Source organism: Chroicocephalus ridibundus, chromosome Z, assembly GCF_963924245.1.
Source record: "Chroicocephalus ridibundus chromosome Z, bChrRid1.1, whole genome shotgun sequence".
Taxonomy (NCBI): Eukaryota; Metazoa; Chordata; class Aves; order Charadriiformes; family Laridae; genus Chroicocephalus; species Chroicocephalus ridibundus.
In genome coordinates, this window is record NC_086316.1 from 68,134,495 (window position 1) to 68,159,344 (window position 24,850).

Here is a 24,850-nt window from a genome sequence, read left to right on the forward strand (position 1 = left end):
AACCTTTTCTTTTATCTAAGGCAGATGCAGTATGCATGAGAATCATAGAATAGAATCATGGAATGGTTTAGGTTGGAAGGGACCTTAAAGATCACCTAGTTTCAACCCCCCTGTCATGGGCAGGGACACCTCCCACTAGAGCAGGCTGCTCAAAGCCCCATCCAGCCTGGCCTTGAACATCTCCAGGGATGGGACATCCACAGGTTCCCTGGGCGACCTGTTCCAGTGCCTCTGCCTCACCACCCTCACAGGAAAGAATTTGTTCCTGATATCCAATCTAAATCTCCCCTCTTTCGGTTTGAAACTGTTACCCCTCATCCTATCAATACACTCCCTGATCAAGGGTCCCTCCCCATCTCTCCTGTAGGCTCCCTTTAGGTACTGGAAGGCCGCTATAAGGTCTCCTCAGAGCCTTCTCTTCTCCAGGCTGAACAACCCCAACTCTCTCAGCCTGTCTTCATAGGAGAGGTGCTCCAGCCCTCTGATCATCTTCGTGGCCCTCTGGTGGACTTGCTCCAACAGGTCCATGTCCTTCTTGTGCTGAGGACTCCAGAGCTGGACATAGTACTCCCAGTGGGGTCTCACCAGACAGAGCAGAGGGGCAGAATCTCCTCCCTCGACCTGCTGCCCATGCTTCTTTTGATGCAGCCCAGGATGCAGTTGGCACCCCACCACAGCTGTCCCCACAGCTACAGCAGTGGGCTGATAAGGATCAGCCCTGTGCCCCTGTCCTGCGGTACTGCAGCCCTGAGTCTTACTCACCAGTTCTTTGGAAGCTCTGAAGTTCTCTTTCGTGAAAGATGCAGTATAAGGTCTTTTCCCTATTTGCAGTGGGTTTATCTGAGCTTGACAAGTAACACCTCTGGCCTAGGAAAGATGGCAGGAATGAAACTGGATGACATCATACTTGTGAGTTTATAGTCATCGTAATATATATTTCTGGGATGAGATGGTGGCTGTGCAAGGCTAGATTGTGAATTATATAGCACTGCATACCTAGGAAACTGAGACTGTATATGGTTTTGTTCAGAATTAAATGGCTCTTACAGTAATTTTTTTCCCCCTAGACTGACCTGAAGGCTTTGTCCCAATCTAAAAATTCCACTTTTCCTAAAACCTTCCCAGGAACTTGGAGAAGGACCCAGCTGAAGAATTCCACAGACATATGAAAAGTCAGTTACAGATAATCCACATCTACCAAATAATAGTCTAGTGTACTGCTGACATTGTGGTCCTCCCCCTTCCCTTTATGAGGAAGGGACAAGGAGAAAGGACATAGATTCTTTGAGTGTCAGCCACATTGTGAGTGAGATAATTGATATTTATGGTACTGATTAAACCCCAAAACACAGCAGTTGTTGTAATTCTGTTCTTCACCTGATCTGTGGTGACTGCAGTTATGTACATCAGCGGGTTGTCTTTACTGGTCAATTCTGGAAGATAGATTTTTACAGATGCCATCTTTACTGGAATATTTCCTGTTGTTATCTGCAAAGCCAATAACTCACAATTAATTCAGGTATCTGTACTTACATATGCACAAATTATTTGGTATAGCAAGCAAATCAGAAATCATGTACGAGTATGGAAGAATTAGACTCCTTTTGCATCAGTGTTTTTTGTACTAAGACACCTACCAGGGTAGTAATTACATTAAGCCAATAGTAAAGTAGAAAGTGTACTGTATAGCTTCAGGTCCCTGTCTGTTTCCTTAGCAAAACTGCTATTAACTGCATGAAATATGTTTTGAAAAGCAAATATTCTGCCACAGCCAATAAGCCTGTTACTTAGTCCTTTAGAGTAGCAGTTACAGGAATGTAAATGGAATATAATTTAAGTCTCTTCCACGTTGCATAGTTGGATCTCAGTTTTTCTGAGTTATGTAGTAAATGCTGTGATCTGGCTAGTTCTTGCATCTGGTTTGAGCACTTAACCCTTGCCAAACTTCAAGTTTCAAAGTCCAAGCCTGCAAAGACTTGTTTTCCTTTATCAAGTTGGCAGCAGACAAATAGCTCTGTGAAAAAACAGTATAAATTGGCCTAAAGTTAAGCATTAACTATCTTCTAAATATGTAAACAGCGCAGGACCAGTCCCTCTCCCATTCTACTTGTGCAGTAAGTGCAAATTTAATATTTAACCATAAAAAGACTGTAAGCATTTATCACCTAGCTATTTGCAAATTTTTTTTTCTTAATTGCCTGGTTCAAAAGCAGCAAAATCAGACAGTGAAATCAGGAATGTTTTTTCAACTACGTTTTGGGACCAGGCTACAGGAGGAGGTAAGGCAGCTTCTCGAACCAGAAACATTTACTAACCTTAACCGAGAAGTTGAATGCAGGGCCAATATCTTCAAAATTATTCACGATGGAAGGAATGTTATGACCAGAGTATACTTCATAGAAGTTGATGTTGGCAAGCCTAGTTAACAACCATAAAACAATACATTTCAATTTGGCAGCTGCTTTGAAAACATATGTTACTGGATGTGTCTTCATGAAACGGGTCAGAAGTACAGTGAGAGGAAAAATCAGTCACATGTACTGCTGTTTGAATTTTACAAAGTTGGTTAAGAAAACACACAGTGTATTGAAGCCCAGACCTGGAGTGAGGACGTGAAGCAAAGACAGGAAGGCTGCGTGAGATGCAGGCTCTGGCTCAGCCTCCTGCACCCTGTGGTGTTTCAGTGCCATACTGCAAACTCCCTTCCTGGCCACAAACTTCGACTTTCAGCCTTGCAGTGGTCTCCCTCCTCCAAAAGGGCCCCCAGTTGTCCCCCTTGGTACATCTATAACAGCAAATACGAACAGACTCTGAGGGAGATCCTGGGCCCTAATGCCACAGGCAGGCTTGTTTTCACACTGCCTGGGTGTGGAGACACACACAGCATCCTGCTCATGTGCATGGTACATACCACATAGCCCTCTGTCTCCTCCGGGCCATTTTCTTTAATATTTATGGGTTTCAAAATTTCCAAAGTAACATGAGGGTTGCTGCAGCCCACCACAGCATGAAATTACAGGTGTGTGATGGAAGGATGCGGTGCAAGGGCCTGTGGATGCTTGAGGGGCTCAGCCAGCTGGGGCCACGCTCAAAGACAATGAAAGCATCCCTGTGTAGTGCACCGCATCCCTCTGCTACCTGGGAGCAGCTCCTCTGCTGAACGACCCCAGAACTGTGTCTACTTTTCATCTTATCTTTCATTAGGAGGCTAATTTGAGCAGTCAAAAAGCAAACAGGGGAGTGAGTTAACAAGGGGCAGGGGCTATCGTGATTCCTACATCAGCTTTTCCATTAGCACAAGGTGCAAATCCATCCTCTTTACCAGTGCTGCTCTCCCCATTTAATCTGAGTAACATTTATGTGTACAACCCCAAATTAACACGTGCAGTCTCACAGAGGTGCTTCCTCATCAGTTGTGCTCCTCCATTCTGCATTGTGGATCCTTTTCCATCCTCCATACTTCCTCCCGTGGGCCCTTTCCTTGAAGGGCCTCCTCAGAAGGACTCCTAGGAAAACCCGTGTGATGCCCTTTCTGCTTCCTTATTGCTCAAATCTCCAAACCTTCCAGGATGCACAGTGTCAGCTTCCTGTCCTTGCAGGAGTCACTGGTAAGACTGATTCCCACCTCTTCTCCCAGAGGTTTATTTATATCAGGTTTTTAGGTTATATTATTAGGTTATATTATTTATAGTAGGAGATTTTCCCTAGAAAGCCTTCACTTCAGCAAGACAACACTTTTTTCTCAACCCCTGTATTTTAAGAGGTTGCTCCTTGGCTATATTACCTGCCTCAGAAGGAACTACCTCCAGACAAATATTTCCTAAGTGGGAGAGTATAAAAATGAGCTAACTCCAAGGCAGGCATTTAAAATTGTACCTTGGCTTAATGTGTACTTCCTTTAGTTATTTTAAATTGATTCATCTCCAAGAATAACTAATCCTTTTCTGGCAGCAGGGATTCCTTCATGCCTTGACTTGCATGTGAAATTGCATTTTCTTATACTCAGGAGATGCACCTGAATTCAAACCCCTATTTTTCCTTGAGTAACTCTTTTATAGACTCCATACCCAGCCTTTTCTGAAGCATTGAGTTTCTGTTAATATTTCTCAGCTAATTAAATTTGCTGATTCAAGTTTGCACCATCTCAATTTCCTAGGAGGCTGCTGAAGTTGCTGTGCTACCCACCGAGTCAGATGCTCCTGTGGTCTCTGTGCCGATGCTAACTTTAGGAACAAATACTCTGTTTCTGCTGAAGTCTCATGTGAGCTGAAAGAACTTGCATCGCTGACTCAAATGCTTCTCCGCAATTGAAATAACCTGAAAAATTCTGCACAACTCCAAAATTGGTGCACCTAGCTGCAGTGAATGCAGGACCTCCCAATATTATGAAGCTGCTGCTGCAAAGCAGGTTATTATTATAGCTTCTGTGCTGTGGCCCCTATTCCAGCTCAGGTGATACTTTGCGGCCAACAGTTCTTGTAGTTACGGTGGTTTTCGAATTCATTGCTGCTGTGCATTTTTAAGCAGCTTCCTTTTTTTCAAATTTCTGCCATTCTTTGAATAATTGCTGTTTATTTTCTATGAGTTTATGCTTACTACTTTTGGAATGCTTCGGGATGCAAAAGCATTTTTTTCACCAAGAAATGGTGACCAAGTGCATCAAATATAACTACATGTAGTTTATCCTCGAAATTCAGTAATTGGGAAAGATAAACCAATCTTTTCTTTGATGAAAACTAAAATATGCCGTCTTGACCTGAAAGTCAAACCAGTGCATTTTATGTCAGTTCTAATTTAAGTTGAACTGTAACTGAAATTATTTTTGTTTGGAACAGTAACAGACTAATTACTGTTACAGTGCATCCCAAACCACTTGGGGTTTCCAGGGCTGAAGATGAGAGGTTTCAAGGGCGTGATATGATCAGTCTTAAAGGGGTTTTTGTCTGTTCCTCTCCCCCTGCCTGTCCAGCTGTCTCTCCTTACAAACTGCCCATCCTGGGGTAAAGGATCCTTCTTGGAACAGCCCTGACCTGGCTTCCATGGGGAGGGGAAAGGGCTGACACCAGAAGGGAAGGTGGCAGGTGTGAGATGAATCTCCAGGCAGGCACGTGGCAAAGCAGGGTGTGCTGCTCCCCATGCCAACACAGCAGCAGCAAGAGGCAATCTGCCATGGGCCACCTCAGGTTTTAGTTCAAATCACTATCTCAAACTGCTAACAAGCGTTTACATTTTTGGTCCAGGTTCAGCAAGTATGTCCATAATTATTCCCCCCCTGTCGTCCATTCCTCCCCCTCCACCACCTCTTGCTGAGACTTCGAGCTGGAGCATTTTTTTTCTCTTTGTTGTTGTTCTTTTGTTTAGTTTTGATCACTTTTCCTCCAGTTTTGATCCAATGGCACTATGTTTGAGCGCAGAGGCCCAACCTTATTACATAGTGTATACTAATGATATTATCAAAACCACAAGCACTGTTTGGTTTTTATACCACTTCCATTCACGTAAGCATCTGTATCAATTGTGCAGAGGTTATCACGGATCTATGGTTTCTTACTACACATTCCATAATTTTTTACATGCAAGAGTATTGGAAGAACATAAAATTGATGAAATGGGCGTTTCTGATGAAATGACAATTCCCCAAATGAAAACAAAGTTTCACTATCTTCTCAGTGGCCTTTCAAGACTGCTACTATATTCAAATGCCTTGGCAAAATGACAGTGACTCTTTACATTATGCAGCATACCTTGTGAAATGAATTTCTGCATCGTATCGCAACGGAATTGATAAGCTGACCTGGTTGTCCAATTCTTGCTCTTCCTTACTTTCACTGTTCATCAAAACACATTTAAGTCAGGTGTTATTATTTTATACAAATAAGGTATTAATACCTAACTTGCTTTCATACGATTATATACTTTACCTCAACGCATGAAAACTTAGAAGTGCCACATTCTGAAGATTTTTCAGGTTAAAATCAAAACTGATATCAAAAGATACCTACGGAAGAGACAAAGAACAGGCAGTAAATGAGCTGATGGTACAACACCCAAAGGACTTTACAAAAGCAACACAATTATTCATATGTGCAACAATCTAGAATTGCCTTCTGTATCTGAATTCTCCACCAATTTCTGTGTAATATTTCAGTAATTTATAATACTCCAGAATTGCTTTGTTCTCACTTTCCCCTACAAATTGGCATTGTTACGTAAACATGAGCTATTTGCACTTTTAAATTGTCTCTAGCTAGCTATAAGCTGCAACAAAAGGTGTTCAGGATTCACTCCTTTCTTCCATTTGTTCCAATGGGTCCACTTTGGTGCCATTAAAAATTCAGAACAAACTTAGCTTTTCATATGTAATTAATTTTTTTTATTTTGCTCCCCCTGCCACAGAACATCATGTTTCTATTCTTTCTAGCAAAAATCTCATTACACCAGTTGATTGTGTTAGAGGCTGGAAGCCTATTTCTCTTCTGCCCTTGAGGGATAAGAGATTAAGTTGCATAAAACCACGGATATCCCGTGGTTATGGTATATGTGAGAAAAAGGATATACCATCTATCATAGGGCTGTGTTGGCCACCCCTCTCCCCTCAAAGCAATGCTGCTTTTTGGAGAGACGAAATTCACAGAGCAGGAGAGGGAGCTGCCGCAGGTTCACGCAGCAGGAGGGGTTTGACAGGAATTGTGCTCAGTTACCAGAAGGCCACGCACGGTGCTCTCTGCTTCTGCCCCCAGCCCTCACCCTCCAAGAGTTACAAAGCTACAGTAGCTTTTCAAAGCTGTGGGTAGGGACAAATGTGCTTCAAGAGCCTTTTTTCCCTTTAATCTAGAAGCTTAGCCCTTAGTTTGCTTCTTTTAATGCCTCTGAAACCCAATGGGAAGTTAACTGTTGCCAAATCTAAGAAATCCTCACCAGCAGTAAACGCAGATTTAGGGTAAAACAACAACAAAAAAGCTTTTGGGTATTATTCAAGGTTATTTAAACACGGTAGCTGTACCTGTTGTCCTGTTCTGAAAACAGGATAGCTTATTTGGCAAATGACAGTACTTTGTGCCGTTCCTGTCTGACACGAGACTTCAGTCCCATCGCTCTGCAGAAGAAACAGACAGAAAAGTCATCCTAGTATCAGGTTTTGGTAAAGCAAGAGAGGAAGTTCCCGGTTTGTATCTTCAACAGGACACGTATTACACTAAGGAGTAGTACAGACAGGTGTTATGGCAGTAATTCCTAGAGTTGCAGGGGAATAGGCAGGGCTAGGACAGAGGCAGGAGAAAGGTGGGACAAGGACCAGTCCCGTGAGATTTCTTGTGAGCTGTCATGATCTTGTTAGACTTTTGTGTTGGGCTTGGAAGAAGGAATACAGGCTAAAGAGTACAGGTCACCTCCAGCATTAACTCCTATAGTGCTTTTTACAGCATTTTTACAAAACTTTTGCAGCCATATTTACATGACCTGAGAGCTACTGAAGTACTCTCACTATAGAAGTTAGTGTGCAGAGGGGAACTTTATCGTACTTTTTATAGCAAAATCTACAAGACATAAGAGTTTAATTACTACTTTTCAGAATATGTAGCATGTCATTGTCCTACATCAAAGACAAACTCATAGACCATAGCCAGTTATCATCACTTTGACAAGAATTCATTAAAATGTACTGTCTTTTGTTAAAAGTATCCCTACCGGACATTTACCATTCATGAATTATGCTACCAAAACAAACCCCCAAAAGAACACCCATACATTGCCAGCTTAAGCTTTTCTTCCTGCTTGAAGCAGGCACATTTTTGGTCAAAAGCTTCATACGCAGGCTAAAATACTTCTAAGCAAATGATCTTTTAAAGCAAAAGAATATCCTAGCTCCAGTGTGGTCTTTTGACATGAGCGCAATGAGCAATTCTGCTGCACAACAGGATGGGGAGGTAGAGGGGCACCCTCAGTGCTGTGTGGAGTATTTCTGCCAGTTCATTGTTCAGGAAAATGCTGCTCTGGGGCAGTGATGAATGCTCCTATCCCTCCTCTCCCTTCAGTATAGGGATTGCTCTGGATTTCACCCCTAGGATTATCACGCACCTCTCCAGTAGCAGCCTGACCACATAAGCCAAGCACTGAAGTCTGGATTTCATCCTTCATGAGTTGTTTGGGAGCAACAGTTTAGATTATAGATTTACTGCATTCCCCAAAATAGTATGCATAATTCCCTTCTTTTCCCTTTCCTAAGACAAAATTCATTAGAAGAGAAGCTTCTGGTATAACAATCACTTCAATCTGATTAACTGTCTAGCTGGAACACATGGCCTTGGCAATAACACTATTTCTAGATCCAAAGTCTGTGCTTTAAGGCCGCATCATCAATGCCGCATGCTTGATTTATCAAATACAAATTCCCTGTGTCACAGCAACTTCATTCAGGCATGTTGCTGGGAGTCAAGCAGAAGATGTGGGTGCCAAGGCCTAAAGTGAGGAAAAGATGACTGAAATACTGAGGTGAGGTCAAACTCAACAGTTTGCCAACTTTTATGCTGAGTTGGCAGTGTCTCTTCTTGACCTAAATAAACTGATATGCCGAAGGGAATAATTCTGGTATCCAAGAAAATAAATTGGGAGAGAGGTTTGCACACACATTCTTTCCTGGGACAGGCACTACTAGAAAGAAAAAAAAATAATAATTTCTCTGAGAAACTCAAAAATCAGTGGCAATAACAGAAACAGTGAGGCTGGGTATCACATACCGGCAAAGAAGATGAAGCGAAAAACAAGTTGTCAGAAAATGTAGCCTGGATTCTGGTGTTATATGCATTTTCCTTTTTATTTCCCAATTTCACATTGAACGTTAGTCTTCTGTTTTTGCTGCTGACAACAAACTGCTGTTTGCTGTTGGAAAATAAAGTCCATTGTTGTAAACAGAGGTACTAGAACAGCTGTGGATCATGAAAATGTGTTCACTGTAGTCAACAACAAATAACAAGCACAGCAAGGCATTTCCTACATTCTACGCACTTAAACACTCTGCTTTCTAAACCCTTTGACATAAGAAACGCTCTGATGGTGTTTCTAAAAACCAAATGGAATGAGCATCTTCTTAAAGTGCAGGACCTTGATTATGTATGTTCAAAGTAACTTTGCTGAATTTTCAAGGGCTCTAGGCTGATGGTAAGGTGGGCAGTGAGTGGGGAGCGGACTTGGATGGCAGCTTCATGAAAAGCTAGCCCTGTCTCTCTGTGTACTGTACATGTATGCGTATATCTGCACATGGACTTGGAATATGTGCTGCCCAAATGGCTGACCTTGGCTCCCCAGTGGCACAGTCTGCTGCAGGATCCTGACTGCTCCCCGCGGGAGGGACCAAGACGGCTGCTGCAGCCAATGATGCTCCCCCCGCGAGCTCCCTTTCTCCATAGCTAGACATGATTCTTCTGAATGGTCACCGCATCTTCAATCCCTAAGGTACCAAAACTTGGGTTTGTCTAAGCTGACAAGAGTCCTACTTCTGTACCTGTGTTCCTGCTATACCTCTTTTTCCTTGATTAGTTATTTAGACAGAAAAGCTATTGCCTTTTTTATCCCTGCTGTTTCTAAGTAGATGTTGAACTAGAGAGTCATTCTCATCTAGAAATTCATCCAAAGCCTACAGACAAACCAATTGGTGAAAACTTAACACCCAATCCCAACAATTCCACAGATTCAGCTCTTACCCATCATCTGCCTTCCGCTGAACATTCAGGACAAGATCACAGATACAAAGTTCATCTTCACCACAGTCTTTAACAAAAGGAATCTATAAAAACCAAAAACATTTCCTGAATGACAGCGCTTCAACTTTAAAATTATCTATAGACAGCAGAGTGCAGACACCTTTGAGATGAAGTGCATTCTTGGCCTGCACATAAGAAAATCCCTCTGAAGGGCATTCAAAACTCTTGACACGTGAACAAGTTAACACTGAATGACACGTTATTGTATGTCAACTGATCCATAAGAACAGTGCAGGCAGGTTATTGTTAACCCATAACAAATGTGATGTAATCAAATGGGTTCCATCTCTCTTTTGTGTACTCTTTTATTGTACAATAAACTCACCTAAAATAGTTCATCCTTGCCATCAACTAGAAGTTCACGTCAACAGTGACATGGCTCAACCAACATGTTCCTTATGCCTATGGTGGCTGATGTATGCGTATGTGTGTGTGTGTGTGTGTGTGAGTAAGCCCACAAAGTACAGACAAAGATATAAAAGGAACCAGGGGACAATCCCCCTAGCCCACCCCAGATGCCTGGTTTCGGCCCAGTGACTTAACTAGAACACCAGTTTTCACTTGCATGTACCTCTCTGGTGTTTGTGGGAGCCACATATTATGGATGTGTGTATAGCCATGCATTTTTCAATAGTAAGTCTGCATACTTACACTATAGGCCACAGATGCAGGAGAATATATATCAAGGACAGGGCTGGAGCCAGGATTTGCAAGGCCAATGTCAATGCGCAAACTAAGGGAATTCACTGCATCGGTAGGTTCCTGCAAAACACATGGTTCAGATGATAGCTGTCAGCACAGCAAACAGGGTAAAATCAGTAATTCTACTGCAAATTGAGAATGCATAGTAAAATCAAACTTGCTCTAAACAAGAAAAAGTAACAGTGCAAAGCTAAATTTCTTGACTGAAATAATTTTATGAGACTGCATAGGGTGGGCTCCTCCTGCCAAACAGCTTTTAGTGCCATTTCCATTATAAAACTTGTTTTCCTAGGATTCTTGGAGACTCTATTCATCACCGTCAGTTCTAGGGCTAAGGAACATGCAGATTCTCTTGCAGCTGCAGAAGCTGGTCCTCAAAACCCACCACCAGGTGACTTTCATTCTCACCTGGCTGCAGAAGTCAAATTCCTATTCCACTCTGCCTTGCCATCAAAGAGAGCAGTTGGGCCTGAGTGACACTAAAACACACTGTACCTAATGTCTCCTCTGTTTCTCAGTAATGGGTGCTATGGCTCATGGCTCCACAATGGCACTAGATGCGATCAACAAGTCAAAGATATCTGCATTGAAAAGCACAGCAGGAATTGAAGTCTTCTACCTGACCTAGCATCATGCAGGGGTCTTAAGGCAACTCTCAGAGATATGTTCAGTCTTTGATCCTATAGAAAGATGGGAGACTTTCTTTTTTCCTAGGTGTATTTCCTAGGCCTAGCATACACCAGAAGTCTGCCTGAAATGCTGTTTGTTTGTGAGAAACCATGTGCACCTATGTCAGTTCTTACAAAAGAACCTACTCAGAGGGAAATTAAAATCTATTGAAATTACGGACTGTGGGCTCTGTGTTATGTCAGAGATGAAGTACATAATTAAGAACTTCGTCTAAAAAGCTGTGTTGAATTTGAGTTATTAGTTTCTTTTAAATCAGAATCTTACTAAGTATTTTTCAGTTGTTGGGGATTTGAGAAACGTGAATCATTGCGTAAACCATGCATCAAATTCACCAACATCTTCCTGTGATCATTTTTGTTACATAGGACTGCTTGCAATTGCACTTACCTGTACACTGAAGACATCATGAACGCAGTTCTCCTCATGACGTACCACAAGATCCCTCTGCATGTACCTTTCATTATTTTCTTTGAACAATCCTCTAGAAGTCACTCTCGAGGACTGGAGATCTGCATCCAATGTTGCATTGTACTTTATAGCTACAAGAAGAATAACAGTACATTTTTTGCTGGTTATGACTGCCCATGATCTCATTACTACGCTCAACGTTACCAAATGACCAGGCTTTCCAAACCACACTAAATATTTAACTTTTTTCGTAGCTTGCTAAACACAGCGCAGTCTCAAAATGATAAAATTTTCTCTTGTGTTTTCCAAAGCCGTCAAACAGGTTTAAATCCTGACGTAAGTTCTCATCCACAGAGAGCACATTAAATGGCAATCAATCCAGTCTCCACTGCGGCTGTTTGAGCCTGCAGCTCAGGCAAGAAGCCAGTCAGCAGGGCCAGGATTACACTAGATAAAGGGGCCTTGCAACCATATCCCTGAACTCTGAGGAGACTATAAAGAATCTCCATCTTCTCTTCAATCACATAATAATTTCTGTCCTCTTCATCTTATGACTAATACACTGTGGAAGTTCACTGTTATTTTCTACTCACAATCATGAGTTCCTAAAGGCACTACACATAGCACTGACGCAGTCCAACTGGTGTTATCCATGACGTGTACTTTTAACTAAATAGCTTCATGAGAGGCCAGCACTGGTCTCAGAAATATTTGGTGCTCTCCTGTCCTCTGAAAAGAAGAGCTTCTCCCCACTGACATCTGCACTGAGCCTACAGATATATTTTTTTATTATTATTACTTTTTCTGAAGAGAGAAGAAAAATGTGCAGCCCGCTGTTGAAATCAGCAGGTTGGAAAAAAATCAGCTTCTCACCAATGACATTTTCTGGGGTTTGCTGAACAGGAAGGATACAGCTCTCCTTTATACTGTTAATTCCTCACTTTTGAAAGATTATGGAGCTAGTGATGAAAGTAGGTCTTAAAAACACTTTCTCAAGCACTTAAATTTTATACTGATTTTGCCTTTTTTGACATTCAATCTAACACTTCTTTAGAATCTCCACTACTCATTTGAATAATGGACTTTTGCAGAAATTAATATAAGACAAGTTATTGAAATACTCTTACCCACTTGATTATTTCTCTTAACAGGTCTAAATGTAGCCTGAAAACATATTTTGACAGTTATTTCTGTGTTCTTGTTCAGAAGACTGATTTTCTCAGGTTTAAATGAGGCAATTATGGAGACATTTGCAATGCTTCGTGACCTGCAAAGTATTTTAAAAGGTTACATGTGGTTTTCAAGAGCCCTGGGTAATGTACAAGCTGTTGTCTATTACTACCTGTAAGTGTAACACTGATTTGCTTGGTTCCCAATGTAAACATCTTTTAATGGCACTGGTAAAAGTATTTTTCTTTGCATATAAGTGAATTTGTTGATACAGTAGTGTTCAGTAATGACAATAAACAATTCGTCATGTCAAATTAATGGATAATCAATGCCTTTATCCCAATGCTCTAATCTTTCCCTTAGGATAACAGAGCATGAAGCCCTTTTCCTGTTTTCCCAATAAGTAACGTTCTTCTGCTCCTTTAGGGAAGTTACTGAGCTCCTCTGAGAAGGAGAAAAAGGGCAATTCTTCATCTTAATTAATAGTCCTATTTTCCAGAAAAACAACTTTCATGTAATTAATCAAGATTTTGAAGAACAGTTTCAAAAGAACCCTGCATGTAAAAACAAACACTTTAATCAAAAGTGAAACTCATTAATCAGACCAAATGCCAGAGTGAAATAAAAATGAACATCTTCATTAATCAAATCTAAATAAATGCTGGTACTCCAAGGAGCATAATTTTCTTTAATGCAATTCCCACCAGCACCAGCAGCAGTTCTGTTGTGGGTCAAAGGTCCATACTGACCATTCATTTTTAATAATCTTGTTTCATTATGAAATAAGTAGCAATTCAGTCATGTTTTTCTTCTTACAATGGGGAGCCTCAGGCAAGAAGACAGACAACAGATAGAAAAGCAAGCTGCATTTTAATTTAGCTCCTCAAGGAAGCAGTGGAAAATACACAGTACTTAGGGAGGCAGAAGATTTGACTTCTGTGAAGCCTTTCTTCTTTATTTTGTGGAAGTATTCAGACTGCTCTGGCAAAGGCTACATGCCAGAAAAGATAGGTTTCTTGCCAGAAATAGGTGCCAACTCTCTTTCACCACTCTCTGTCTTTTCCCTGCAGGACAACTCTCTCCCACACATCAGCCTACCACCCAGCAAAGGTCACGCAGGTTGTGTGGGAAGTGATTTCATCTGTCTCATGCTCAGCTATCAGAATTACACTGTAGCTACTGAAGTACAACCTGCTCTGACAAACACTCTCAAGCGAGCCCCACTCCCCCTGGACCAGGTGTCTGCACAGCAGCAGCAGCCATGGGTGTCTCCTGGCCCTCCCCATCCAAGCCCAGATCCTTCCTGGCAGCCCCCGCCACCTGGCTTCCCCCCACATGCCCTGCCTCAGCCCCCCACCACTGCCTTGGCTTCAATAGTTAGATGCTACATGCTTAAAAGAGGTTTAGTCTAATGCTGTTTTTCAGCTAGCTACCATAGCAGCGACGAGGCAATAAGTGTGTTAGCTCTGAACACATGGAATGAAAGAGCTTTTTGGTTTGCTTCTTTTGCTGTTTAATTAACTAAATGCTCAACTTGCATCTGAATTGTTAAGTGCTTCCTTTCTAAAGGAGTTTACCAACCATAGCAGAACCACATTTCCATCAGCACCAACGGATATGTCAGTAATGTCATCGTCATCTAAGTCTCTATGGCCATCTACTGATCTTCCAAAGAACTGGAGCCGTTGTCCAAAAGCAGAATCCAATCCTAAAATTTTCTGTGGAAGAGAGTTTGGTTACTGAGCTTGCCACAAGAGTGCTTAAGTCTGTAGATAGCAGCCTAAGCGATGGATTTTCACTGATATTCCCTGTATACGCAATGTATTGTTTAAACAAAACGCTTTTGTGGATGTTTTCTCAGACGCTTCTAAGCACTTTTTCCTGCCCTGTTGGAGCACACAATGGACTAGATTTTTCTGTCTTGGGAGTAGATCAAGTTACTGACTGTTGTATGCCAGCTAGTACTCACTGTAAACTTTTTCCATCTCACACTGAGCAGCTCAAAGAATAGGAAGCTTAACAGGACTTCTAACAAACACTTGTCCAGAAAGTCAGAAAGTCTGAATGGAAAGTGACATTAAAATTACAATTATAGTAGCATATAGGACATGCAAAGGCCCTTAAAAGTCTTTTCCTTTAATACTACATATTTATAATTTACAGAGCTGGGATTTAGCTAATCTCCATTGCTGTACATCAACCCTAAAAACCTGAATAATGGGTGTCAGAAAACATATAGGAAATTAGCTGATTTCATACACGGCCACCAAAAACTCTAAGAAGCTCAGACAGAGCATCTTGCAAGTCCTCTTCCTCTATATGCTTCAGTTATAAGCACCGCAGCATCAGCCAGGGCATGCTGACAGCTGAAGGAGAGGCACAAAACTTGAAATATGCCATGAGAAAAACAGTAATCCTTCACGAGGATGAAACAGTAGCCAATTAAAAGATACAAAATCCTTCTCTTTTCTTCTAGCAGATCTAAAGGCATGGAATAGAGCGCTATGCAACAAAGTTAATTACCTGAGAATATTTGGTACGTATAGTCTTTTGAAATCCATTGTAAATGTAAATTGCTCCAGAGTTTTGGTTTTCCAGTGGTGCACCTATTACAACATCATTAAAACCATCCAAATCAATGTCTGCAAGCGCTGCGATCGCTGATCCAAAGCGAGCGTTTTCTGACCCCTGCGGACCTTCCAAGAGTTCTTGTTGATCCAAAATTCCCTTTATAAGAGCAAAGAGAAGAAAACGCAAAAACACAGCAATCACTGCACCAGTTTAGACATAGAAGCAGTATCTATGTGCATTGTTTTTTATTTTTGTTTTCCAGTACATTCCCCTTGGACTGCTCAACCCTGAATTCCTTCCCCATTGTATTGGCCATTCAGTTTGCATTATGTCTCAGAGTCTTGGCAAGCGTTACACAGCAAAATTAAAGCATGCTATGCAAAGCACTAACAGCAAATATAACCATATGTATGAAGCTTAAATGCTCTCACTGTCCTCATCTGACTGTTCTGAAAGTTTCACAATACATTGAAAAATACAGTTTCCAGTTTTGGATTACCAGTTTTTATGCAGAGGGAATGGAAATTATGTAACTGGACATAATTCTTTGAAACAGAAATGGAATTTCCTAACTAAACTAATGCAAAAAACATGTGTCCAAATGCTAAACTCCTGACCTCTCCAGTGCCAATGAAGCAAGAAAGATTGGAGATCTTTACAGTTAAATAATCACATTCACACTAGGTTAAATTCAACTCTCTGGCAAATACTGTTTTCATCTTTAACCTCAGCTATCATGCTGTGCTTAATATTTTAGAAATACCAGCCAAGTTATTTATTAAAAATGACTAGAAAAGTATTATTTGCGCAACATGGGTAAGTTGCACAAATCCAGGTTCTTTAATCAAAAAAAAAAAAAATTATTTCATTATTCTTACTTTTTAAATAATTTTAAACCTAACATTTGACAAAGAATAAATGTTGTGAGGATAGTCTTCCAATTTATTCAGTTTTCAAAACATGAAAAAAAAAATTCCTTCATTTTTTCTTCCGTATTTCATGTCTAATTCCACAGTCACAAAGACCAATATCAGCTGCCGGCAGGACTACTTCCAGCACCTCCATCTACTTTGAAATTGCCTTAGGGTACAGTTTCCTGTTGCTCCAGGATGATCTGACTGTGAGCTGCTGCTGAAAGGGTGGTCCTTCCTCTCTATTTATTTGATTGCAATTTACCTAGTAAAAAGGACATGTTCTGTTTTCTCTGATGGATGGCAGGTATTAATTTACTTTGCATATCCACACACCCAATGATTGATTGAGAGACTGTTCAAAAGTGCCACAGGCTTCAGGACTGTTAATACCGGTATTCTGAAAACACCTACTACAAGTCTAAATAAAAAACGCTGTCAGTCAACCATTAAACAAATAACACAGCTTCACTGAACAAAGGAGACAACATGAGTAGTAGTAACCATCCAGCATGAAAGTCTACAAAACAATGCAGAAAACTGGCAGAAGAGCGTTTATTAGAACTGTTTTGGGAATACTGTTAGGTGTTGAACAGATTTGCCAAAATCTAGTGGCAAACAATTAATTAGCAACAGCCTCCAGCTAAGTTTCTTAGAGAAATGTTCAACTTCGTGTTCTACTTGTGTACAATGCCTAGCACAGTGCCTAAAACCAGGACCAGGGACCCACCTAGAGCAGCAGGTCCCTGGTCACTAATAGTCCTTAACTATTGACTGCATTTTGATGTGTTCCAGCTGGCTTATTCCCAGATTACATGCACAGGCAGTTCTGGGGAAAGTTTGCAGCCGCTCCTGAAAAGCAGAATGGGCATGATTGCACTGGGCAGGGCTCCCGGCTCCATCTGCAGTCCTCTGACCAGGCAGGCTTGGCACCATTTACCCCTGCCCTTATGCCACACCACACAGGGCACATCCCCTGTTTATCGTTACAAAACCACCGCTCGCAATATTTTTAACACTTTGAAAAAGACACACTAAATGGTGACTTAGAGGTCTGGAAAAGATCCAGGGCCAAAGGCTTTTTAGCATGCACGTGGCCAGTGTGCTTTGAAAGAACTTAGCAATGCCGGCTTGAGCGAGTCTGCTGCACCAGCTGGCTGTGGGGCCCAGATCGCTCTTCTGATCACCCTCTGATTTAACAGAACAGACACTGCCACTACGTACTACGGCAGTTTGGACTGCTTTTTCTTTGATAAAACTGTAGTCCAGGAACAACAGTAAATCCCTACAGCTGCAAATGAAAATATCAGCACTTATCATGGATGGAGAGGCAGGAAGCCGATTCCAGCTGTGCTACAGCACCATTCTTACCTTTGTGATGGAAAACATGTATACTCTCCCTTCCTCTTTCTTCAGGTCATTCATAAACATGGGTGCACCCACAAGCAGCACATCTGTCACAGAATCCCTGTCAACATCCACTGAACACACCACACTGCCAAAGTAGGAGCCAATCTGAAATCAGCAGTAAGAGAGTCGTGTTTGTATGTGGATTTTGTAAAGCATAACATTTCAGCACCTGAGTCCGAAAACCTACACCCCAAAATAGTCCAATGCTAATGAATGAAACCGCACAGTGGGATGAAATGACTATATAGCATATTCCAGTGTTTTAAGAACCATATCCTTATCACATGTCCACTGTTTCTGCCCAGTAACTGCTGCTATGGTTTTACCACTCGATAATAACAACGCAAACAGAGATTAAGCTAAGGAAGGTATACTTTTTTATATTAAACTGTGCACGTGAAACTACACAATCTCTGATTTACTCTCAGATTTGTCTTACAAACAAAACCAAAGCCACCTAAACTCGCCGCTCTTTTCCAAGGGGAGAAAAAGAGAATAAGCGTCCAAATCTCTCTTGATGTCATCTACTTCACAACTTCTCAGGCAGAGTGGAGTTCACTGAGTATCTCCCAACTAGAGGTGTTGACAGAATCATAGAATGGTTTAGGTTGGAAGGGACCTTAAAGGGATCATCTAGTTCCAACCCCCTGCCATGGGCAGGGACACCTCCCACTAGACCAGGCTGCTCAAAGCCCCATCCAGCCTGGCCTGGAACACCTCCAGGGATGGGGCATCCACAACTTCCCTGGGCAACCTGTTCCACTTCCTCACCACCCTCACAGTAAAGAATTTCTTCCTAATACCTAATCTAAATCTACTCTCTTTCAGTTTGAAGCCATTACCCCTTGTCCTATCACAACATGACCTTGTAAAAAGTCCCTCCCCATCTTTCCTGTAGGCCCCCTTCAGCTACTGGAAGGCTGCTATAAGGTCTTCCTGGAGCCTTCTCTTCTCCAGGCTGAACAACCCCAACTCTCTCAGCCTGTCCTCACAGCAGAGGTGCTCCAGCCCTCTGATCATCTTTGTGGCTCTCCTTTGGATCTGTTCCAACAGGTCCATGTCCTTCTTATGTTGGGGGCCCCAGAGCTGGACACAGTATTCCGGGTGGGGTCTCACCAGACAGAGCAGCGGGGCAGAATCACCTCCCTTGGCCTGCTGGCCACGATTCTTATGTTGTAGCCCAGGATATGGCTGGCCTTCTGGGCTGTGCACATTGCCACCTCATGTTACACTAAGTAGCTTTGTATATTATCTTTTACCACTAATTGGATGACTTCCTAAAATACTGTTTAAGAATTGCAGTTAACCTCATTGAAATAGTCTAGGAGCAGAGAAGAGTTCAAGTGGATCCTAAATGCATTGCAAGAAAGAGGAATTTTCAGAACAAATGCATTGCGATTTACTTTTGTGTCGATAAAAACAGATGCCTGCAAAATCTGCATCCATGACCAAAATATACGTGCCTGCTCGCCTCTCTGGGACTGCACAATTGTGATATTACCATCGCTGTCAACATCATAAACCACTACTCTGCCAGTGTAGTTGGATCTTGGTGCACCAGCAACAAAATAAACGGAGCTCTGAGTTGAGAGAACAGCAACAGAATAACCTGGGGAGAGAAGCCAACATTTACATGTGTGAGAGACCATCAACTACAAGTCGTCAGTTGGTTATCCATAAAGGCACAGAGAATGAGTCAATCTGGTACGTTAGTTGCAGAGAATGATGCTTCCAGATGGGAAGTTAAGCTGTCACATATGCATAAAATTTGTGATAGTCTTCTGGAGAGAACAACGACACCCAGATCAAGTTGAAGCAGGTTTGCAGAATAGCACGGACAATAGTTTAGCCTATTGAGTAAAATGCAGACCACAAAAACGTCACGCTTATGAAGGCGATAGGAAAAAGAGTGCAAAGAGTATCCTTGGAATGAAGAAATAAAGAGAAATATGAGATGAACATTTGGGCCAGCCTTCAAACTGGGAAGGAACACCTAGCTTCTGCAAAGCTTGCAGTGCATTTTCCCACAGCTCACTAAACCACAGCCCAGTGTACTGGCTGAATACAACAGGCTATATTAATAGCTTGTCAGCTGAAGGGCTTAGGTTGATTGAACTTCTTTCAAGATTTTAATCCTCATTCCCATTATTCTAACATTATTTGCTTTCAGGAAACATCTTTTAATACCTGCAAATATTTTAAACATGTATTAGCACTATAAAGCTAGCATTACTACATATTTTACATTTCTGTGGTTTAATTACAGCAAATTTATTTTAACAGAAGAAAACAAAATCATAATTTATAAAGACTATAGTTCAAACTAAACAACAAAATCCCAGTGACTGGGCAGAATATGCAGGTCTTTGGCAAGCTCCATGTGAGGAGCACATCAGAAAAACACGCATCAGAAAATATATTGGGGTTATAAAGAAGACCTCTGCTAAACTGCAGCAATAGTCTTAAAACTATAAACCGAACTGGAAAAAACCAAGAAAAGAGTGAGCATAGTTGAAACAACAGCAAGCCAGTCAACTTCTGATCCACATGTAATTGGGAAGTACATGCAAATACTACGACAGAAGGTACCCATAATGATCAGTAAGATACACTAAGCAGCCTTTTCAAATCCCATGACTTCTTACGTCGCTGTGACAAAGCCTGATTCAGCTTATATCACAATAAGGATTTCAAAGATTTCATGCAATGAACTGTTGACCATTAAATAAAATCTTTTGGGATGCAAAATTCTTTCCATTTTCTCAAATAGGTTCTTAACAGGAGTCTGGCTAGAGCAGAATTTCCCAAGCTCTTTAATATCTTAATAAGGGTTTCATACACTTCCAGATTTGTATTTTTGTACCTAGGTAAGAGCTATGATTTCTGTCTTGTAGAATTTTCTCAAACACATGGCTTGGAAAGGTGGTGATGCTCTCCGAAGACTCCTGAACTACTGTTCCACTCCAGTCATAGGCCCCAACAGCACCCAGCAGCAGAACATCCTTTAAAAAATAAAACCCAGTATTTTAGAACTACATATTTCAGAAAAAAAGTGCGACTGAAGCTGAAATTACCATATGTAATTTCCTACATCACTGTGTTTAATGCAGTCTAATGACAGCAAGCAGTTGACTGGAGCTACTTACAGTTACCACCTACAAGCAGGACTTTACTGCCCTATTAAGAAGGATTATCACCCCTCTGCTGCGAGAGCGTGAGTGACTGCTTTAGCTCCTGGGGCACTGTAACTCAAGATAAAATGGGTTTATTTAAACACTGTGATAATTTCCTAAGCCTGTCCATCCTGGGGCTGGGCTTGCCAAGTCTCTGCTTTTATGCTTTCATGATCCTCAGAAGACTGAGGATCAAATAAAACTGTAACGAAAAGCTAAAGCATCCTTTTTGCCAACAAAGGTGCCAATGACAGCATGCAAAAGCTGTTGGAAAAAGATACAAAATTTCATTCTTTAAGTGTATTGTAAGGAGATGTTCTTGAGGAACAGTTAAATCTAATATTCAAATTAGTATGGCTTATTATACAGAATACATGATACAGAAATACTTAATCTCAGACTTGTACACATAAACCAAACATGGTTTAGATTATTCACATTATTAACATTCTTTACTGAATGGAGACAGTGTTATAGAAAACTGCAGTAAAAATAGTATATGTAATTTTCCTGAAGAAAACCCAACACAAAATCTTTCTTGATTTTTGCCATTTCCTAGCATCAAGTGCTTGGTAAATTAAAACTTCAATTTCTGCAAATACAGAGGACTTTTAAAAAATTATTTCATTCACCTTTAAGGGCTATGAGAAAGAAACAACCTATCTGTATTCTCATGAAATTCCTGAAAACAGCTTGAACCACACTTGAATTTTACAAAGAAGGCCTATTTGGTCAAGATAAACTTAAAACTGAATAGCAAGAAAAATATATCTGATTTATTATTCCTTTTAATTTCTAAGTGAAATATGCTTTAAATAAATATTATTAACTTTATAAATATTAGACAAATTCTTTTCAGACATGTTTTATTTACATCTCAATGACCGCCTAGAAATATACTAGCTTTATAATATGGTTTCAATTCTTCCGAGTTATTCAACTACAAAATATTAACTTGGAGCAATTGAATTTTTCACGCTACATGAACTCAGAAATCACTGAAATAATTGGACTAACACCTCTCAAAATCATTAGATGAAAGAAAATATTACTCAACTTCACATATTAATGTATATTTTTTTTCATTTTAGGTATTTAGAGCATCTATTAGAAGGAATTTCTGTGGTATTCAAATTAAAAAGAAAAAAAAAAGACAATAATTTGACATTGTCCTGATTATAAAAAAATCTTAAAAATGAACATTGTGTTTTATCAGTATTAGTTTGTTGCACTTCTAAGCATTCATGTCTATGTAATTACACCTATATGTATCAGTAAATAATTAAATTCACATACCTTTTTATGGGAGTAATACGCACTGAAGCCCACCTGTGACATTTCCATTTGGAAAGTATCACCTTGATCTGTACCTGATAAAACAAATATTCACATATGGTTAACCCTATAGACCCACACAAGAGATCCAATATTACTGCCTCTGGGTGTAGCTATATAAGGACTGTATGATATTTTTTCCAAATCCACCAATTCTGCTAAAATAATTCCAAGCAACAGAAATCTAAGAGTTATTAAAGTATAGAATATTTGGAGGATTTAATGGCAAATTGGCAAGATGGAGACATGATGCTATGAGTCTCTTCCAAAAAAGGGCAGAAGATGCTAAAGACGGCTGGAATCAGCCTGCACTGTGTTGTCAATGTGGCTTATCTCTTCTTATGTTTCCTAGGAAGCACTAAAAATATACTGAAATTAGCAGCTTTAATAACTGTATATTCACAACTTTCAAATGAAAGTTTACTATCATATAGGATTTATAAAACTGTTGTAATTGTCCTGAAAAAATACTGTGACATGCAGGAATATCTCCTAAAATAGATGGATGGGACTCAGGTAATAGGAATTCAATGGGAGTGTATAAAACCCAAGAGAGGGAGATCACCCCGTCCCCTTGACTCGATTAGCAGCACGGGTCTGGTAAAGAACAGATGGAGGCGAAAGAGAAGATTTCACGCTGAGCGCAGGAAGGTTGCAGCCATGAAAAGCTCCTTAGGGAGGGCTGAGGACAGATCACGAGTCTTCCAAGCATTTTTGACTTTAAAATTGGACTTTAAAAAGCTGGGTTTTGGGGGGATACGAAGTGCCTCTGAGCCACCTCTACAGCACCTTCCTCCAAACAGTTCACAGAGGACTGTGGCTGATGCTAGGGACAGCACCTGGCAAATGCCACACAGATTGCATTACTGTAGCTTTTCAGTTCTGTAATCAATAACCTAGTCTTCTGACTTGCTTTTTAAAGTCACAGTTGCTTAGCATTAACAGGAAAACACAGGTGAATCTGACAAGCACGAAGATACCGTTACTTATCTGGTTGTAACAGCTCCGAGTACATTTGGATGCGTATGGACAAGCCCTCAGTGGATACCTGAAGCCCAGGACTTGATTGAAATTTTCACCAACTGGGAAATATTTCCCACAAACTGCAGAAACTAACTTGAAGCTCAGGCTCATTATGGGTGGAGTAGATGGGGAAACCTGTGCAAACCAGAGCCCTACCAGGGAGCAGCCCACAGGTCCAGCTGCCCCTCGTTTTCACAGTACTACACGAAGGTGAAGCTAAATAAAATCCTTAGCTCATCAGCTGTAAGAATCAGGTCTAATTTTTCAGAGATATTGAGTATTTTACCTTCTATGCTAAAAATGCGCTCTCCAAGTGTTCCTGCTTCTTCCAGTAGAGCAGCCTCAGATGACACATTAAAGAAATACTTCTCCGTTGGATGACTAGCAATTCCTTTGATTTCTTTAATTAAGTTTTTAGTATCAAGTTCATGCCTGATTAAGTATCCCAAAACCTTGTGTAAAAAAGAAAAAAATAAGAGTGAAGGAAATCATGGCGTTCCTTCCTTTCCTTCTGTATTTTTGAGTAAATATTCTACATATTAAAAAGAACAATTACCTTAATTCATACTACTGAATCACTTATCAGACTGTATTCCCATACAAGGGACCATTCATATAGGAATGGCAAAGGAGAAAACCGCTGAAGCTGCCCTGGTAATATTGTTTTTGCTTTTTCAGCCAGTTAAAGACAACCAATATTTCACTAGTTCATAAAGATTAATTTCACATAGTTTCAGTCTCACCAGTGTAACAATGTATGGATTATATCAGCTTATATATAGACCATGCACTCTCATACACACACAACAAAATGGTGTTTCAAAAACTGCAATAATATATATAATTATAGTATTACTTACAGCGATGCCAAATCTGGTTATATTGTCTTCGTTGCATTTACCTATCACTGCCTTCAAGTTGGAGCCATCGTGTGATTCACCGTCTGTCACAACAACCATTACTTTTGTGGCTGTCGGACGTCCTCCCGACTCAGGTGAGAAGGCATACTGTCTGTTATAAAATATTGGATTTATCACACGTCAATTTATAATGAATGGTATTTGGTATATATATGGCAATGAATATGTTCATCACTGACTTAGAACATGGTGCATCTGTAGTGTTTTTTATTTTGAAATTAACAACCTGCAGTAAGATTTTTCAAGTATGCTCCTGATGGCTTCTTCTCAAACTACTGCTCAAAGAGCCATCAGAAATGTAATAAAGGATGCAGAACGACAATAATGAAAAAAAACCAACTAAAAAACCCAAGTAGGACTGTATGGTATTTCTGACAGAAATGTACATTCAGGGAAAACAATATTTTTTGTACAAATAAATGTCTAAATAAAAAGTTTTGTTTTGTTTTGTTTTGTTTTTTTGTCAGAATTATTGTTTTCTAACACCAGACTAGCCAGGAATTGGCCCCACCAAGTCAGACAAAAGGGGAAGAGTAATAAAGTTCCTCAATACTACTGCAAATACCGACTCCGTTGTAGGCTGAGTCTGTCCCCAAGTATGATTTTCAAGGCCATTTGATTTTGCATGTGTTTTGGCTTAGAGTCCTGTCCTCGATTCAGCTGCAAAATAGCATCTTCCTATTGAGAGACAGACCTGGTTTGTATAGGAATTCAGAGTCACGGTACATTTTTTATAAGTTTTTCCTATTTTTCATGTTGCTGGTGCTGCAGTGACAAAC

The 24,850-nt window shown here is 40.6% G+C and overlaps 1 protein-coding gene across 2 annotated transcripts in view; it reads right to left on the reverse strand.

Moving 5' to 3' along the window:
• The window catches only part of ITGA2 (integrin subunit alpha 2), a 69,782-nt gene that overhangs the window by 10,241 nt on the left and 34,691 nt on the right, over positions 1-24,850 (reverse strand). For both annotated transcript variants that reach the window (XM_063321379.1, XM_063321380.1), the window contains 19 exons: positions 24,012-24,162; positions 23,438-23,603; positions 22,090-22,163; positions 20,484-20,622; positions 19,084-19,229; positions 17,582-17,725; positions 15,252-15,455; positions 14,310-14,446; positions 12,686-12,825; positions 11,538-11,689; positions 10,410-10,520; positions 9,699-9,781; positions 8,736-8,877; positions 7,004-7,096; positions 5,922-5,998; positions 5,745-5,828; positions 2,316-2,418; positions 1,378-1,488; positions 763-867 (listed from right to left, as the gene is read on the reverse strand). In XM_063321379.1, coding sequence (XP_063177449.1) covers positions 763-867; positions 1,378-1,488; positions 2,316-2,418; positions 5,745-5,828; positions 5,922-5,998; positions 7,004-7,096; positions 8,736-8,877; positions 9,699-9,781; positions 10,410-10,520; positions 11,538-11,689; positions 12,686-12,825; positions 14,310-14,446; positions 15,252-15,455; positions 17,582-17,725; positions 19,084-19,229; positions 20,484-20,622; positions 22,090-22,163; positions 23,438-23,603; positions 24,012-24,162 — 2,362 coding nt within the window. The remainder of the gene's footprint in view (positions 1-762; positions 868-1,377; positions 1,489-2,315; positions 2,419-5,744; positions 5,829-5,921; positions 5,999-7,003; positions 7,097-8,735; positions 8,878-9,698; positions 9,782-10,409; positions 10,521-11,537; positions 11,690-12,685; positions 12,826-14,309; positions 14,447-15,251; positions 15,456-17,581; positions 17,726-19,083; positions 19,230-20,483; positions 20,623-22,089; positions 22,164-23,437; positions 23,604-24,011; positions 24,163-24,850) is intronic.